Raw genomic sequence first — 16683 nt, forward strand, 5'->3', positions numbered from 1 at the left:
GTTCTTGGATGTTGTGCAGCTAGTTCATCAGAAAGCCTGGAAAGTGGGTGACATATTTCACGCAGTAGTCCAATACTGCAAGCTGCATGAGGAGACAAAGGAGCTGAAACCAAGCCTCTTTGACTGGCTCCTGGAGTTGGGATAAGACAGCTGTCCTCTAAAGACTTTCATCTTTTATTGCAGTTTAGGTTACAGTGGTTTGTGCAATGCTATAAGTTTTCTCATAACATTAGCAGAATTAAAAAAAACTGCTCCTAAAGTCTGTCACACACAGATATACTCAAAAGAAAAAAGAAATTGTCATTTTTATTCATCATTAGAACCTGTGGGCAAGTTTTGAAATATTGTGCTGTAGAACATTTTATCAAAAGGGAAATTCTTTGCTCTGATATAGGTAAGCTTGTGAATAGGCTTGAACCAAATGAAGATTGCTATGGCTACATATTTTTATAATAAAATGACAAGCAAAATGTCTTTATTTACATGAATCAACTGAAAATACTGGTCAAAATTTTTTGTAAACAATAGTATGAATTTCATGTAATCTCTCTATGGAGGTCATTCAGAAAGTAACCAAATCACAGGAGGGTTTAAGAAATGATGGAGAAATTCTAGGTCCCTATTTAGGCTTAAAGCAGATAGCTAGGTGGTACAGTGGATACAGCACCAGATCTGGAGTTAGGAAGATGCACCTTCTTGAATTCAAATCTAGCCTCAGAATTATTAGCTTTGTGAAAAATTACTTAACCCACTTTGCCTCATTTTCCTTATCTGTAAAATGACCTGGAAAAGGAAATGGCGAATTACTCCAGTAACTACTAAGAAAACCCCAAATGGGCTCAAAAAAAGTCAGAAATGACTGAACAAAAACAAAATTAGGTTCAAAATATTGCTTCTTTCAGATATATCTCAGTAGACCTTATCCAAAATACTTCCATTTCTTCAATGTTATCCACCAGCACCTGCTGCCCTTTCTGTAAAAAAAACTGAAAATTTTTCTAATCATAAAGATACCTGTCTTTCAGTATAAAATATTTACTTCGCTAAAAAACTTTACACTCTATTATATAATACCCATTTCAAGAGGAATTTTCTAGGAGAAAAAAAATACTTTGAGGAATTCACCTGAGTTCCATTTTATTTTGATCTCTGAATTTAGTGGCTCATTTTGAATAGTATGCTATACTGTACTGCTACCAAGATATTCACATGTGACTGGAGTAATATCAAATATTAATACTGACAATGTTGCACATGCTTAATTGCTCCATTCCCCTAATTTTGCCAAAGAGGCTGGCAATGAATTTGGGGTAAAATATTGTAATCCTTAGAAAGTTAAGAAAACAGAATTGCTACCATGTCCATCTTCCTATAACAATATTATTACACAAGAAGATTGCTGTCTCTATTCCACCAATATAAAATAAAATCTTCCCTAACTTTTATTTTCATGCTCAAAGTTCCTCAAAGGAATTCTTAAAATATTCTCCTTTTGTACTTAAATTTTTTTGCAGATTCTGAAGTTTAAAGTGAAGGATGAAAAAAAAGAATCATATAATCAAAATTATTACCCTAAGGTCTATTTCTATCCAAGCTCATATTGAAATATCTAAAACACTTCCATTCTTTCTCCAAAGCATCTATTTCTTGGCTAAACAGGTATCAAAGGCCCATTCAATAGTCCTGAATGATATAGATCTGGGATTCTTATTATGCCCAATGTTCAAATCAAAACTGTACCAAACATATTTTGTCCAAACCATCAGTACTTTGTCCTGTGAAGTGAAAAGGGGTGTTTTTATTTTTCAGAATAACTCTTCATAATTGTATGTAGCCTCTATTGTGATAGAATAAATGTTTACTTATCTTACAAAGCACAAATGATATGACTGGATTGTAAAAGTGTGATGCTGTTAAATATGTTGTGCTTAATGTTGCAAATTAATCAGAAATAAATTTAAGTTACAGAAATTGGCATCTTTGAGGGGTGTTTTTCTCCCTCAAAATAACGTGGTTTTTTAAGTAGGAAAAGAAGCAAAAGTGTGTAATGGGACAAAAATGTCAAAATATCGTCCAGAAAACTCAGAATTGGGGCAGCTAGGTGGCACAGTGGATAAAGCACCGGCCCTGGAGTCAGGAGTACCTGAGTTCAAATGTGACCTCAGACACTTAATAATTACCTAGCTGTGTGGCCTTGGGCAAGCCACTTAACCCCATTTGCCTTGCAAAAACCTAAAAAAAAAAAATAACTCAATTAAATCTGGGTTTGAATTACATACACACACACACACACACACACACACACTCATTCCATAACTCCCTTTATTTAATATTTACTGTGAATTCTTGCACAAATCCCTTTACCTTCTGATCAAGTGATTTATTCATCTGTAACATAGGTCAGAAGGATTATGGATCCTTCTATTTCTATGGATCCTTCTATTAGCTTATGACTAGATTCTACTGAAAAGCCTTAACATCTCCCCTCTTATTCTAGGGAAAACACAATTTGTTGATAGTGTTTCTCTACTAACATTCCTTGGCAGGCCCTTTAGATTTGATCTACTAATAGGGCATTTCATCTCTTGTCAGCTGTTGAAAGGTTTTTTAATTGTCCTTCAGTGCCCTTTTGATGGTCTCCTATACCCATCTTCTGGGCTATCTTTTCTAATAGACATTTCTATGAAAGCACAAAGTATTTGGGGACAGAGGAAAAACATTTGGAGTCAGAGGATATTCAAATCCCAGTACAGTTATTGGGTGGTTGTCAGTCAGGATTTTGTACACTGGAAGTCTGGATACCTAGAATCTTTTCCTGGATTTGACAGGACAAGTCTTCTTGGCACTTCCCTTGAAAGATAACCAAGCAAACTTCTACAATCCTTTCCTTCTTGGGCAATAAATGTTGTTTGGATTTAAATGAAACATTTTATTAATATTTGAATAAGTAGGGAAGAAAGAAAATATGGTCTAAAATTGTCCAACTGCTAGTCAACAAGGCTTTCCTGATTATCTCAGGCTACTTACTCCCCTCTACCTACTCTAAAAGTTAATGTGAATTTTGTATATCCCCAGTCATGACATCAAACACAATACTTGCTTAATAAACATTTGCACTTTGATTTTTTTCTCTCAATAGTACCATACTATTCTGATGACAACAATCACCAAAAATTTCCCTATTTTGTGGTGATCTTGCCTAAGGACAAGAAAAGCATTTTTTCATCACACATTTAAATCAATCAATTAACTAAAAGTTATAGGGTATGGGTGGGGACAACTAGGTGATGTCATAATGCATAGAGCATTAGGCTTGAAGTCAGAGAGATCTGAGTTCAAATCTACACTCATTCTTTGTAGCTGTGCGATCCTAGACAGGTCACTTCATCTGTTTGCCTCATTTTCTTGATCTTTAAAAATGATCTGGAGAAGGAAATGGTAAAAAAACTCCAGGATATTTTACAGACACAATTCATATGATTAAATAACATAAGTCAAACACTAGTAAATATAAGGATACAAAAATAAGAATAAAGACTCCTCAGGAAGCTTACAGTTTATCTGTTGTACAATTGGTCTAAATTCCCCAACTTTTTAACAGTCCATCCACTGGTCTCAGTATTGTTACCAATGAACAAATCTTTTCACATTTCTATGCCAACATTCTTCACACACAGTCCTAGACAGGGATTTCAGTCTTCCCTAGTCAACAACTCTCAGAATCTCTCAAGATGCCAGTTGCTATTGTGGTAGACTAAATCTTACTTAGTGAAACATGTTTTACTTTTCTTAGGATAAGAGGCAGTGTTGCAAGAGCATTTTCAAACTCATACACTTTAATAAAAAATTCTAGCTCATATGAACATAAAAATCTAACAAGATTACACAAATTGATATCATTTGTGCCATACTCCTGAAGGCTACCTTCCACCTTGTCTGTCTTCATATTATATATTCTGACTTCCATCAGTGAACAACTTATTCATTAAGCAGGTAAGTGCTAAACATGGAGATGGCAAGAAATGACAAAAAAACACATTCCCTGATTTAGAAAAGTTCAAATTCTGAGATGATATTCAAATACAAAGTAATTGTGAACATACAATACATACAGTTAAACTCATTCTACCTCCATCAGAGACTAAACTCCTCAAGGTTAGGAATTCTTTTGCTTTTTCTTTGTTCTCCCAAGACCATAGGCTTGTGGATTTAGTGCAGTATTCCCTCATTTTATGGATAAGGCATTTTGTCTGGGGTCAACTAACTAGAGGGACAACTGGCAAAGAACTTGAGTCTTTCTTAAACACAGTGAGGGGCACATCATGGGTGATTGCTACTATGACTCTTACCAAACTCAAGCATCTAAAGTCACACAAATATTCATATGTAGTGCAAGGGTGCTTAATAAGCATGTGGTTGACTGATTGAATGAGGCCATAGATCCTCCTCTCCTAGGGCCCCTGCTGAACAGGGCCGAGGGCTCAAGAGGCAGGTGGACTATCAGTCCCAAACTAAGCCCAGGAAGGCCCTGGAGGACAGCTCCTGTTTGGGGGATCCAGGGAGAAAAAGGGGGGATGGCAGGTGCAGGGCTGTCCTGCCCATCACAAAGGTCACCCTTGGGAGAGAGGCAGAGAGGGATGAGGTGAGGGGCTAGCCAGAAAGAGAGAAAGAGAAAAAGAGAGGAAGGCAAAGGGGAAAGAAAGGGGGAAAGGATAAGGAAAAGATGGAGAAAAGAAAAGAAAGGGAGAAAGAAAGAAAAGAAAGGAAAGGAAGGAAGGAAGGAAGGAAGGAAGGAAGGAAGGAAGGAAGGAAGGAAGGAAGGAAGGAAGGAAGGAAGGAAGGAAGGAAGAAAGAAAGAAAGAAAGAAAGAAAGAAAGAAAGAAAGAAAGAAAGAAAGAAAGAAAGAAAGAAAGAAAGAAAGAAAGAAAGAAAGAAAGAAAGAATCTCCTTGGCTCTTTGACTTTAGACTGATTTCCGCCTGTCTGCCGCTGCCCCGACTGCGCCTGCGCCAAAACCTTCCTTACCGCGCGGTCATCGGAAATGACGTGTCCTACACCGATTCCGTACGGAAGGCGGAACCGGGCGTCCGTCTGGGCGGCGCCATGTTGGAGGCCGCGCCAGGACATCCGGGTGCCGAGGGAGGCCAAAGGCCCGGCGCGCTTTTCGGGCCATGAGCTGGCGAGTGCGCACGGAGCCCCTGCCCGGGGAGCCCCCGCTGACCATCCCGGGGGACCCCTACTCGGTGGTCGTGCTGCTGCGGGGCTACTCGGAGCCGCAGGGCGCCGGGGGCGCGCAGAGAGCGGACGGCTCGGTGACGCTGGTGCTGCCGCGGGCGTGGCGGCCGCCGGGCGCGCGTGGGCAGCCCCCCGCGGGGCCGGACGCGGCGGCCGCCCTGGCCCAGGCGGGCTCGGGCCCGGTGCTGGTGGACACGGGCGGGCCCTGGGCGCGGGACGCCCTGCTGGCGGCCCTGGCGGCGCAGCGCGTGGGCCCCGACGCCGTGAGCCTGGTGGTGGGCACGCACGGGCACTCGGACCACGTGGGCAGCCTGGGGCTGTTCCCGCGGGCCGCGCTGCTCGTGGGCCACGACTTGTGCCTGCCCGGGGGCCTCTACCTGCCCCACGGGCTGAGCGAGGCGTGCCCGCTGCGCCTGGGCCCGGGCCTCGAGGTGTGGGCCACGCCGGGCCACGCGGGCCGCGGGGACGTCAGCGTGGCGGTGGCGGGCACCGCCCTGGGCACCGTGGTGGCGGCGGGAGACGTGTTCGAGCGCGAGGACGACGGCGACACCTGGCGCGGGCTCAGCGAGGACCCCGTGGCGCAGGAGCGCAGCCGGCAGCGCGTGCTGGCGGCCGCCGACGTGGTGGTGCCCGGCCACGGGGGCCCGTTCCGGGTCTTCAGGGAGCCCTGACTGCGGGGGGCTGCAAGCACAGGCCCGGCACTGCTGCTGTTACTGCTGCTGCAAGCACAGGCCCGGCACTGCTGCTGTTACTGCTGCTGCAAGCACAGGCCCGGCGCTGCTACTGCTTCTGCAAGCACAGGCCCGGCGCTGCTGCTGCTGCTGCTGCTGCAAGCACACAGGCCTGAAGCCCGCCGAGCCTCCCCGGAGAAAAGCAGCCATGACCCCCTAAGGAAGCACCCCAGGACTGTCCTGGCAGCGCTGATGAGCCCTCTCTGGCCTTGGAGGAGGAAAATCCATTAACTTGCAGCTGTTTCTGAGTCTCGTTTTCCTCCTCTCCAAAATGAGGTTAGGAATACCTTCTTGCTGAAGGTCAAGTGAAATTTAAAGACAGAAAAGTATCAGCCAAAGGGGTGGCTAGGTGGCTCAGTGGATAGAGCACTGGCCCTGGAGTCAGAAGGACCTGAGTTCAAATGCCGCATCGGACACTTAATAATGACCTAGCTGTGTCTCCTTGGGCAAGCCACTTAAAAATAGTATCAGCCAAGTAGAATGCCTTAAGCATATGTCAGACATTCATGTTGGCAGTCATATTTAAATAAATGACTAGGATAAATTGCACCTTTTTTTTGCTCCTTCCTAAATTCAAGGTTCAGCTATGGGTGGAAGTAAGTGGAAATGCTGTCCTCAGCATGTGGGTGCGAGTTTTTCAAATAAATTTGTATTCATCTTTTGTTTCTACATTGATTAAATACTTCCCCAATCCCTTAAAAGAAAGTTCCCCATAGAACAAAACTTTTTTAAAGAGAAAAAGCACACAGAACATCTGACAGCACATATGAGATAGCCTTGATGCACCCTACTTCCTCCCAACCTCTAAAGGACTTGGGGGGGGGGGTGTCTTCTCAACTCTCCTTTCTGGGACCAAATTTATACTTGGTAATTTTGCCTGTTAAACTTTGTTTTGTAACAGCTTTTCTTTCCGTTTACATCATATATATTCTTGGTTCTCTACATCACTAGATCCATTCATATAAATCATTCAGTGCTTCTGTATATTCAGAGTTCCTTATATCCTTAAATAGTCCATTTCATTCATTTTCCACAATTTACTCTTCCCCCAACTGATGGATATCTATGTTGTTTCTAGTTCTTTACTTCCATATTTTGGTACATAAGGGATCTTTTTCCTCTTTTTATGAATGACTTCCTTAGATTATATGTCTAGGAATGGAATCTCAGGGTTAAACAATATGTTTTAGTCATTTTTCCATCCAGGTGCTATTCCTCCAAAGCCTAAGCTTCAAAAAAAAGTTCAGGCTTCTTAGATCTAAATTCCTTTATATCTTTCTCTAAAGATCCTTTGAGAAAATACTAGCACCTAAATCTTAAATTCACCACTGCTATTTTATAACATCCTGTTTAACACTAAATCCAATCTGAATAATACCCCTATCACCCTGCCCAAGGAGAAAAGTAAATACATGAAAACAAGGATGAACTAATTCTGAAAACTAATGAGCTAAAAAATGTTGCTTCTCCCTCTTCCAACCTCCCCTCTAGCTATATATTATGTCTTGACTGGGTGCTCAAATCTAATCAGATAAAATACTTTTAATCTAGTCAACTTTCTATTAAATCCTGTCTGAATTCCAAGTCCAATTCTTCTTGCCTTAATGCATTCAATGAGGGCAGACAAAGAAATAGGCTTGTCTTATTGCAAATGTTTGCATGGATGTCAGGGATCACATAGATTGGTGATCATGGGTGAAAACTTAAAAGGCAGGGCAATCAAGAAGAGAAAAACAGCATGAAGGTAGAGAGTAAGCCTGCTGCTGTTATACATTAACCTATAATAAGTGGTGACCACCATGTGGAAGAGCATGTGTTAATAGCTTCCCAATTTCCTACCAAGTAATAGGTGAAGATGTGTGAAGAGATGATAAAATAGGGATGTAGGCCAAGCACCACCATACTGCCTGTACCTTGTTTCCAACCCCACTCAGGGATTTAGAGTCTAATAAAACCACACAAGTATGGACCAGGCCAAGCACTGCACAATTTTTGTACCTCAGTGCTGTCCCTGGGACTGTCTAATAGGTTACTGGGTGTGACAAAGCAGTACAGAGACAGTCCCAGTAAATCAAATGGTGACATTACTTTCTTTGCCAAAATTCAATTTGCAAATCATGGGCTTACTCCTTGGAGCTCTGCCTTGCTGAAGTTTGGACAGAATATGTATATACAGAGAGAGAGAGTGCTAATTATATAGTTGTGTTATTCTTCAGTACAGTTTATTTTGATTCACTACATTTAACATGGTCAAGCACAGTTCAGGGAAGGACCTGTCATGTATTTAAAAAATTACTACTTTATTTTCACTGTTTCCCAACCCAGAGATTGCCTGTGAAAAGCATTTCTAGAAACTAAATTCATTGTATATATTAATATAAAAATTATAGCTTTTAATATTACATGCAGAGAGGTGGTCTTCAGGAATAGGGAAATAAGGAAAAATAGGGGTGTGGCATTAGTCAGGACACTTACAGTCCATTCTAGCATACCCAGCAAATTCTCATTCTACTTTTCTATAGTCTTGTTTTCTCCAACCCAGAATTTCTGTACCTCCCTATCTATCTACTTCCTTCAAATTCAGTTCATGATTAATAGTTTTCATTTTTATATTTGTATATTTTGTATTTATATTTGTATATATATTTTGTTTATACTCATACAGTACCTGGGCCATAGGAGAGCACAACTATCTACCCAGCTGGTTGATTTTTTTAAATCACTCTGAAAGACCTCAGTCTTTTCAGACCCCCTTTTCAGACCCCCTCACTCCAGCAAGTGTTGATGCTGTTGAATAATTTTTTTTGTATCTTTTTTTTTTAGTTGTTTTTTTTGTAAGGCAAACAGGGTTAAGTGGCTTGCCCAAGGCCACACAGCTAGGTAATTATTAAGTTGTATCTTTTGAAAATAAAATTCCAGACCCCTTGAAATAATTTTATCTAAATTTGTTCTCTGTTTTTTACTCTTAGCAGTTCTCCAAGCTCCAGCTCCCAAACTTCCACAGATCTGCATTGAAATGAACTCTTTCACTTTCATTTACCTTTTGGGGAGGAATATTCTCCATTAATTATCTCTTCTATAAGCTTTCCTCTCCCTGCCTTACACAACCCTACCCATGCATAATGACTGTGAAGTTGATAATATTTTGTAACTTTTCTCCCCATTTCTATTTCTGACCCTGTCACAAATGGAATCTATGAAAGAATCAGGTGCCAAGGGAATAGTTCCAACAATCTGACCACTGGGCAGGTGGGCCAAAAGATGGAAGTAGACTGGTCCTTGTCCCACAGGAACAGCAACAATAGCTATTATCTCATCGAATTGTCACAACCACCCCTTGAGAGTCAGTGCTATCACAATGGAAGGGGGAGTTGCTGAGCCAGTAAAGACTGTGGACAGAGGACCTGGATGTCATTGATGTGGAGAGAGTGCAGCCCTTCCATAATTGTTCAGCTTCCCTAGTTGTAAGCACCCCAGTTCTTTTTTGGCTTCTTACTTTAGACTAAACTTGGACTCAAAGATCCACTTGAATTATGCAAGGGAATCACTTGTTCAGGAGGACTTAGAAAACAATTTTCAGTTGTATTTTTCTAAAAACCTAAAATAAAATCTTTTGTATACTCCATTAACTCTTTCAATGCAGGAGCACATTATGTTGAAAAATATGTTTTTGTAAAAAAAAATTATTTAGTTGTTTTAGATTCATTTATAGCATAGTTAAGAAGAAATTAACAAACTCCTAATATAATTGATCTTTTGCGAAATTCTTATTTTAGCCCAAATTTGGCACAAAATATTCAGCACTGGGATGAAAGAAAAAAAATATTTTTTTCAGTACTAAAAGAGATAATCCTAGTGCCTTCCATCTATGCCCAAATAAAGATTGAGAGGTTTACCTTCATGCTCCTTGAAAAAAAAAGACAGAAATTGCTATTTCTAAGATAGAATGGTTCTAAATGATCCCAGGTGAATTTTTATATCAAATGACAAATTCATCTTTCTAGCTCATGGGTGACATTTGTGAAGGTTAGTTTGTCATACAGTTTGCAAATAAGACGGCCAATTCTGAGGATCCCAGCAACATCTGAAGGAGGGTAAAAATCAGCAGTCCACATTGTGACCTATATGAAATCAATGGAATTCCTAATTAAAATTGTGATCTATTTCTTCATTTGTTTCTTCTATCAACCTACTTTTTAAAAAAGGAATAAAAAATATAAGAAACTTATAATTTAGTGAAAGGAAAATCAAATGGGAAACAGCAAGAGCAGTATTTTTTTTGGAATTGTGTGACCTCTAGACTTGAGTTGATACACTTATGAAGCCAAGAATTTGGAGAGATGTTCTCTAAAGTCCCTGCTAGATTGACAATTATTGTGTTCCTATCTGCAGGTGTCTACACAAGACACTGATATAAAATTTTTAAATATATTAATCCATAAATCCATTAAGATCACACACACACATCCCAAAAAGGTTGGATTAAGAATGATTGTAGGGGAGGCTAGGTGGCACGGTGGATAGAGCACTGGCCCTGGAGTAAGGAGTACCTGACTTCAAATTCAGCCTCAGACACCCAGCTATGTGGCCTTGGGCAAGCCACTTAACCCCATTGCCTTGCAAAACCCTAAAAAAAGAGAAAGAATGATTGTAAGCAATATCAAACTTTATCTTCTCCAATGGTTTTTTGGTTTCTGGATTATTTCAAAATCTCGGAAGAAACACCTTGCCATGGTCACACAGTTAAGAATGTCAAAAACAAGATATGATTCCCAGTGTCCCCTTTCTATCCTCTTTTCAGTAAACTCTTTTATTTCAAGAATTGTCTCCTTGTAGGTTCATTTCAATCTAATATTTACATTCCAGTGGAAGGAATACAGGAACACAGGAATGTAAATAAAAAGTATACACAATATAATAAGGAACAAAAAGTAATGAAAAGTGATTTCAAGAGAATACTAACAATGGGGTGGGGTTGATTTTTAACATATATGAAGTGGTACCAGTGCTGACACATGAGTCGTCATGATGTTTACTGTCTTCAAGTGTTTAAAGGGTTGTAAATAGAAGGATGGTTAATCTTGTGGAAGGGTAAGGAAAGTGGGAAGGGAACAAGCATTTATTAAGTGCTTACTGTGTGCCTTAACTTGATAAATGATTTACAACTGTCCCATGCCTCTCTTAAGAAGTACTGAGTCCCCAATACTGTAAATCTTCCCCTGAAGGCTGAATCACCATATACTGAATGTTGTAGAAGGGACTGTGCAAATTGTACAAGATAACCTCTTAGGTCCCTATCAACTCTTTAGATTGTGATTCTAATTAGATGACTCTTAAGACTACTTTCTACCTCTACAGCTAGTAAATCTGTCCAAAGTCCTCTGTCTTGTGTTGGAGATCTCAGTCCTAGACAATATAATTCTTAATACTACTCACCACAAGTAACCTCATCCCCCTCCCCTCCATATTGATCTGTTCAATTGATTTCTGTATTAACCATCAGGTTAAGCCTTGGACACACACAGGACAACATAGAGATGTCATTGATCCTCCCTGGGTCCCAGTTTCTCCATGTGTCTCCATATAGGGTTAGACTATCTGTTCCTTGATGCTCTACAGTGATTTTCTGGCAGAGTCCCTGCTCTTAGAGGCAGGAAGGGATAGGAGCTGTCTGATTAAAAAAAATAATAACAAAAAAGACAGGATTTGCCACACTTTCTACATAGCCCAAATCTCCGAAGCAAGGGGAAGTCTCTATGTACCTTGACTTCGACTGAGTCCCTAGATCATTCTCCCAGTTCTTTTTTAACTTCAGTTTTCATTTTGCTCCTTGGAGAAGTAATCCTGAAGTCATTAGTCCAAGCTTTGCCAACTCAACTTGTTTTTCAAAATCTGCAAGCTCAGGGCTCTTTGCCCAGGAAGACTATTATCCTGAGGCATGGAATTTGTTCTTTTAGAATGTCAAGAACAATGCTATAACAATCAGAAACTCTTGCTAAATTAATACACATACTGTGAAAATTAAAATACCTCTGTGAGTCTCTCTCTCTCTCTCTCTCTCTCTCTCTCTCTCTCCTTCTCCCTCAAAATTTTTCACAGAAATTTTGTCGATCAACCAACAAGCATTTATTAAGCAACTGTTAGTACCACACACTCTGTTAGGCTCTTGGAATATGTAGACAAAAAATTATAAAGCTCTGACTTCATGGAGTTTATTTTCTAAGAAGGGGGAAGGGATAGAATATACAACATGTGCTTTTCAGTCTTTTATGTGCCATTAGTTTGAAGTTTCTTGAAAGTAGAGATGGTGGTCTTGGGAGTTTTTTGTTTGTTTGATTTTGTATTTGGATCTTCAATGGTTAGCACCATGCCTGGTCCATAGTAGATGCCTTACACATATATATTGACTATCTGACATAAACATAGATAAAGTTATATTGAGATGAAGGGAGGCTTAAAAGCTAGTGGAACTAGGGAATACCAAGATAAAAATAAAATCTTTCTTGCCTTCAAGGAGATTATAAACATATACATATAAGTACAGCTAGGTTCCAATTAGTTTGAGTAATGAATCCATTGAACTGATTGCATGTTCAAAATCAATGTTTGATTTTGTTTAAAAAAATGGGCATTGGTTCCAGCTCAATGGAAGTATGCACTACAAATTTGAAAATGCAGCCACTTAAGTGGGATTCATTATTGGCATTAATTGGGACTTATCTTTACACACAATATGCATGTAAAGTAAACACAAGATCATTTTGGTGAGGAAACACTGGCAGAAGGAGGGGAACTTTCGTGTAGAATGTGAGGTTTGAGTCTAGGCACCTCGAAATTATCTAAGGTAAGTTAGGAAAGTCTGCGAAATGAATCTCTCAAACCACGTCCATCCACTGCCATTAATAATAATAGCCTAAGGGGTGGCTAGGTGGCACAGTGAATAAAGCACCAGCCCTGGGGTCAGGAGTACCTGGATTCAAAGCTGGTCTCAGACACTTAATAATTACCTAGCCCTGTGGCCACTTAACCCCATTTGCCTTGCAAAAAAAAAAAACCCTAAAAAACAAAACAAAACAAAAAATAATAATAGTTTACATTTACCTGAGCATTATGGAATAGTGACCAGAGGGGACAAGGTCTAGAGACAAAAAGACTTTTGGGTTCAAATCCAAACTCTGATACTTGCTAGCTCTGTGACTTTCTGAATTTTACTTTCTTCATCTGTAAAATGGGAATAATTATAATTGTATATTTTAATGTAATTTATACTGTTAGGATTTGTCTTGCAGATAAGGATCAAATGACATGATACAAATAAAGTTCTTTCCAAACCTTAAAAATGCTATTGTGGGGTATACCCACAGACATACACATTTATAATATTATGATAACTAAACAACTATTCACATTTATATGGAACTTGAAGCTTACCAAGACTTTCCTTACATTAGCCTTGTTAAGTAATTAGTGTAAGTATAATAATTCCCATTTTACAGAATGGGAAAGTATAAAAAGATTTACCTAAGATCACACAGCTACTAAGTATCAGAGGGTAGATTCAAGGTTAGGTCTTCTGGGGCAGCTAGGTCACACAGTAGATAGAGCACCAGACCTGGAGTTAGGGGCAGCTGGGTGGCGCAATGGATAGAGCACCAGCCACAGAGTCAGGAGTACCTGAGTTCAAATCCAACCACAGACACTTAATAATTACCTTGTTGTGTGACCTTGGACAAGTCACTTAACTCCACTGCCTTGCAAAAACTAAAAAAAAAGGTTAGGTCTTCTGATTACAAAGTTAATGATTTTCCACTGCTAATCATAAATTTATTGCGTGCATACTAGGTGCTCAATATTTTGCAAGAGGATACAAAGAAGTATGAGATACAACTCCAGATCTAAAACTTACAGTCTATTTGAGGGAAATATGTACATATGGATGGATGTATCTATGTGTGTGTCTGTACATATATATATATATATATATATATTAAACATAAATTTATATATATATTAAATAGGGTTTTTTTAATGCATTTCCCTTTCTTCTTTTAATAAGTAAGGGTCCATGCATATGGCATGCATATATCATAATGCTCTCAAACATTGGTTAAGTCTGATGAACTGCTTCATTTTTCCTTCATATTTGTTCTTTATCAGAAAGGATGACTCACTGAGTAGGGGAGGAGAGAGGAATATATTTGGAAACAACTATAATATACACACAAAATCTCTCAACAAACAAGTATAACAAAGAATGTTCCCCTGGAACATTGATGTGTATAGGCCTTGGCTCTGGTCAGTTCCAATGACATGAGTTTTGGCTGGAGTATTTCCCATGGAATGATGAGTCTGAGCCATTGCTGCTTCAATGATTTGATCATTGATTCCTTAAGGGTTTATGCATCTGGATTTATACAACATGCAGACGATTGCTGGTAAAAACAACAAAAAAGTAGACTGCAATGCTATCCTAATTCTCAAGGCACTATCAGAATCCAATCATTCTCTGAAAAATATTTGAGAAAAGTACTTTGACAGTCTATGAAGAGGTACAGACTTAACAGATTTAGCAATAGAGACTATTTCATATCAAGGTGAGCTTGAAGTTCCCCAAGGAAGTTGTTGTCTTCAAGAAAAATGGTGATGCTAATATATCCAGTACCATCAACTCGCTGCAATAGAAATACTGGTTAAAACCTATTCCAGTCTATTTAAAATATTAACAGAATTCTGCAAGCAACATTATCTGCATACTTTGACCATCTATCCTATGTAGAGGCCTAAATGAGTATAGTTATAAATAACAGTGCAACTTAAGAATGGATCCTGAAATATTTGACTCTGGGGACCCTTAACATGAGAAGAATGGAAGTTGTAGCAGAACTCAAAAAGAAGAAAGGTGTTTTCTTACTGTATAGGTGGGGTATTGAATATGCCCAAGAAGCAATCCACTGACAGACTTCAGAGTTTACAGCCACTCTCAGATTGATACACAATAGATCCAAAAGTTTGAGAAATCACAGAATGATCATGGACTTTGGGTCCTCTGTCCTTTGAATATGACCATTCCAGCACTGGATTGCTTAGATCTCAGGCTCTGTCTGACATACACTAGTGTCAAGGATGGAGGACATCTAATAAAGGCTGGTAGAAAGGAATTTGCCTGGATCTTGCAATTATAATTAAAGGACTTTTAAGCAGGAGAAAGAGAAAGAAGAAAGCTTTCTTTATATGTATCAAAAGTCTTAGTGAAGTTTCACACTATTAAACTTTATTGCTATTTTAAGCTATTATATTTAGTGATTAAAGCTTAAATATGCAATAAGATTTTTGGGACAATTTGAATTTACTGATTTAAAAAACCCAAAATTGCTATAATGTAGATACAGTATGCTTATAAAATTTGCAAGTGACATAAAACTAAAAAAAAAATTAAAAAAACTATTTGATGATAGAGTCGAGATTCACAAAGGACATACAGTCCAAATTTAATTAGATGAAATGTTTCCTATTATCCATAGAGAAAAATGTAAATTTAGCTTTATACTTGGATTAAAAAACTCAACTTCACAAATATGAGATTGAAGAGGAATAATAGCAGTTTGTCTCAAACAGATGTTATTTTTAGTGGACTGTCTCATATAATCAAAGAGACAAACACAATATTAAAAGATGATATTTTTGTCCTTCCTTCTTGGAAGACCATGACATCAGGGAAGTGATGTCATGACAAGCTCATGAATTGGATTTGTGCTAAGAGACCAATCTCACTTTCTCCTCCAGAGTTGTCTGGGTCCATTGGTCAGACATGAATCAGGATGCCTGGAGAAGATCCTGGATGCCGGGCAGTCAGGATTATGTGACTTGCCCAAGGACACACAACTAAGTGTCAATTTGCCTGAGGTCAAATTCAAAGTCCTTCTGAATCCAAGGCCAGTGTTCTATTCACTGCACCACCTAGCTGCACTTACTTATGAAAAGAAGCTTCTTTTTAAAAAAAAACTATAGTGTCCAGCACAAAGGAAGCAATAGACAGATCACATGTAGCTTAGCTCTGGGAATTTATTCTCTTAAGTACATGGATGCAATTAGAGAAAGGAAGGAAGGAAGGAAGGAAGGAAGGAAGGAAGGAAGGAAGGAAGGAAGGATGGATGGATGGATTCACATTTCATCTTTCAGATAAAAGAATACTAGAAGTCTTAAGTGAGATGGGGGGGGCATCATAGATATTTCCTACCTGTGAAGGAGAGGAATAGATAGCATTGGTTTACCAGGGGCAAAGTGGAAAAGAAAGGTATTTTGGTCACCACATACAAGAAACACCTACACTTGTGAAGGAGTCTCAACTGAGATTTACTTCAGTTTGACACAGAACATTTTATTTATCAAAAACTCAATATGGGAAATAATTCTCCTGTTTGATTTGACACCAATCAAGTAAAGGAAAGAATAACAGATAAGTATACAGAAAAGTTGCCCTCTCCTCCAGGAGAGAGAAAAAAAAAGAGAAGCTATACCTTACTATAAATATGTTTTACATTTTCAGCAATTAAATTATCTTCCCCAAAGGGATTTGCAAATGTTCTCAGTAATAAAGGGTGAATATTGTCAGTATAATAAAGAATTAATCATCTAAGTGAATTTTGATCTGCATACATTCTTGCTATGTAAAGGAAAGTTAAATTCTTCTCTAAGTAAATTAACTGAATCAATTAAAA

At 39.0% G+C, this 16683-nt stretch overlaps 2 protein-coding genes across 5 annotated transcripts in view; both read left to right on the top strand.

Annotated features, from left to right (window-relative positions):
• The window catches only part of SPHKAP (SPHK1 interactor, AKAP domain containing), a 154527-nt gene extending 152556 nt beyond the window's left edge, over positions 1-1971 (top strand). For all 4 annotated transcript variants that reach the window (XM_074191213.1, XM_074191212.1, XM_074191211.1 and 1 more), the window contains one exon: positions 2-1971. In XM_074191213.1, coding sequence (XP_074047314.1) covers positions 2-145 — 144 coding nt within the window. In that variant the 3' untranslated portion in view covers positions 146-1971. The remainder of the gene's footprint in view (position 1) is intronic.
• Positions 1972-5138: 3167 nt separating this feature from the next.
• On the top strand, positions 5139-5973 carry MBLAC1 (metallo-beta-lactamase domain containing 1). The gene has a single exon (XM_074191218.1). It carries the CDS (start codon positions 5171-5173, stop codon positions 5903-5905), a length of 735 nt encoding a protein of 244 aa, XP_074047319.1. The 5' UTR covers positions 5139-5170; the 3' UTR covers positions 5906-5973.
• Positions 5974-16683: the final 10710 nt, after the last annotated feature.

This window comes from Macrotis lagotis, chromosome 6 (assembly GCF_037893015.1).
Source record: "Macrotis lagotis isolate mMagLag1 chromosome 6, bilby.v1.9.chrom.fasta, whole genome shotgun sequence".
Taxonomy (NCBI): Eukaryota; Metazoa; Chordata; class Mammalia; order Peramelemorphia; family Peramelidae; genus Macrotis; species Macrotis lagotis.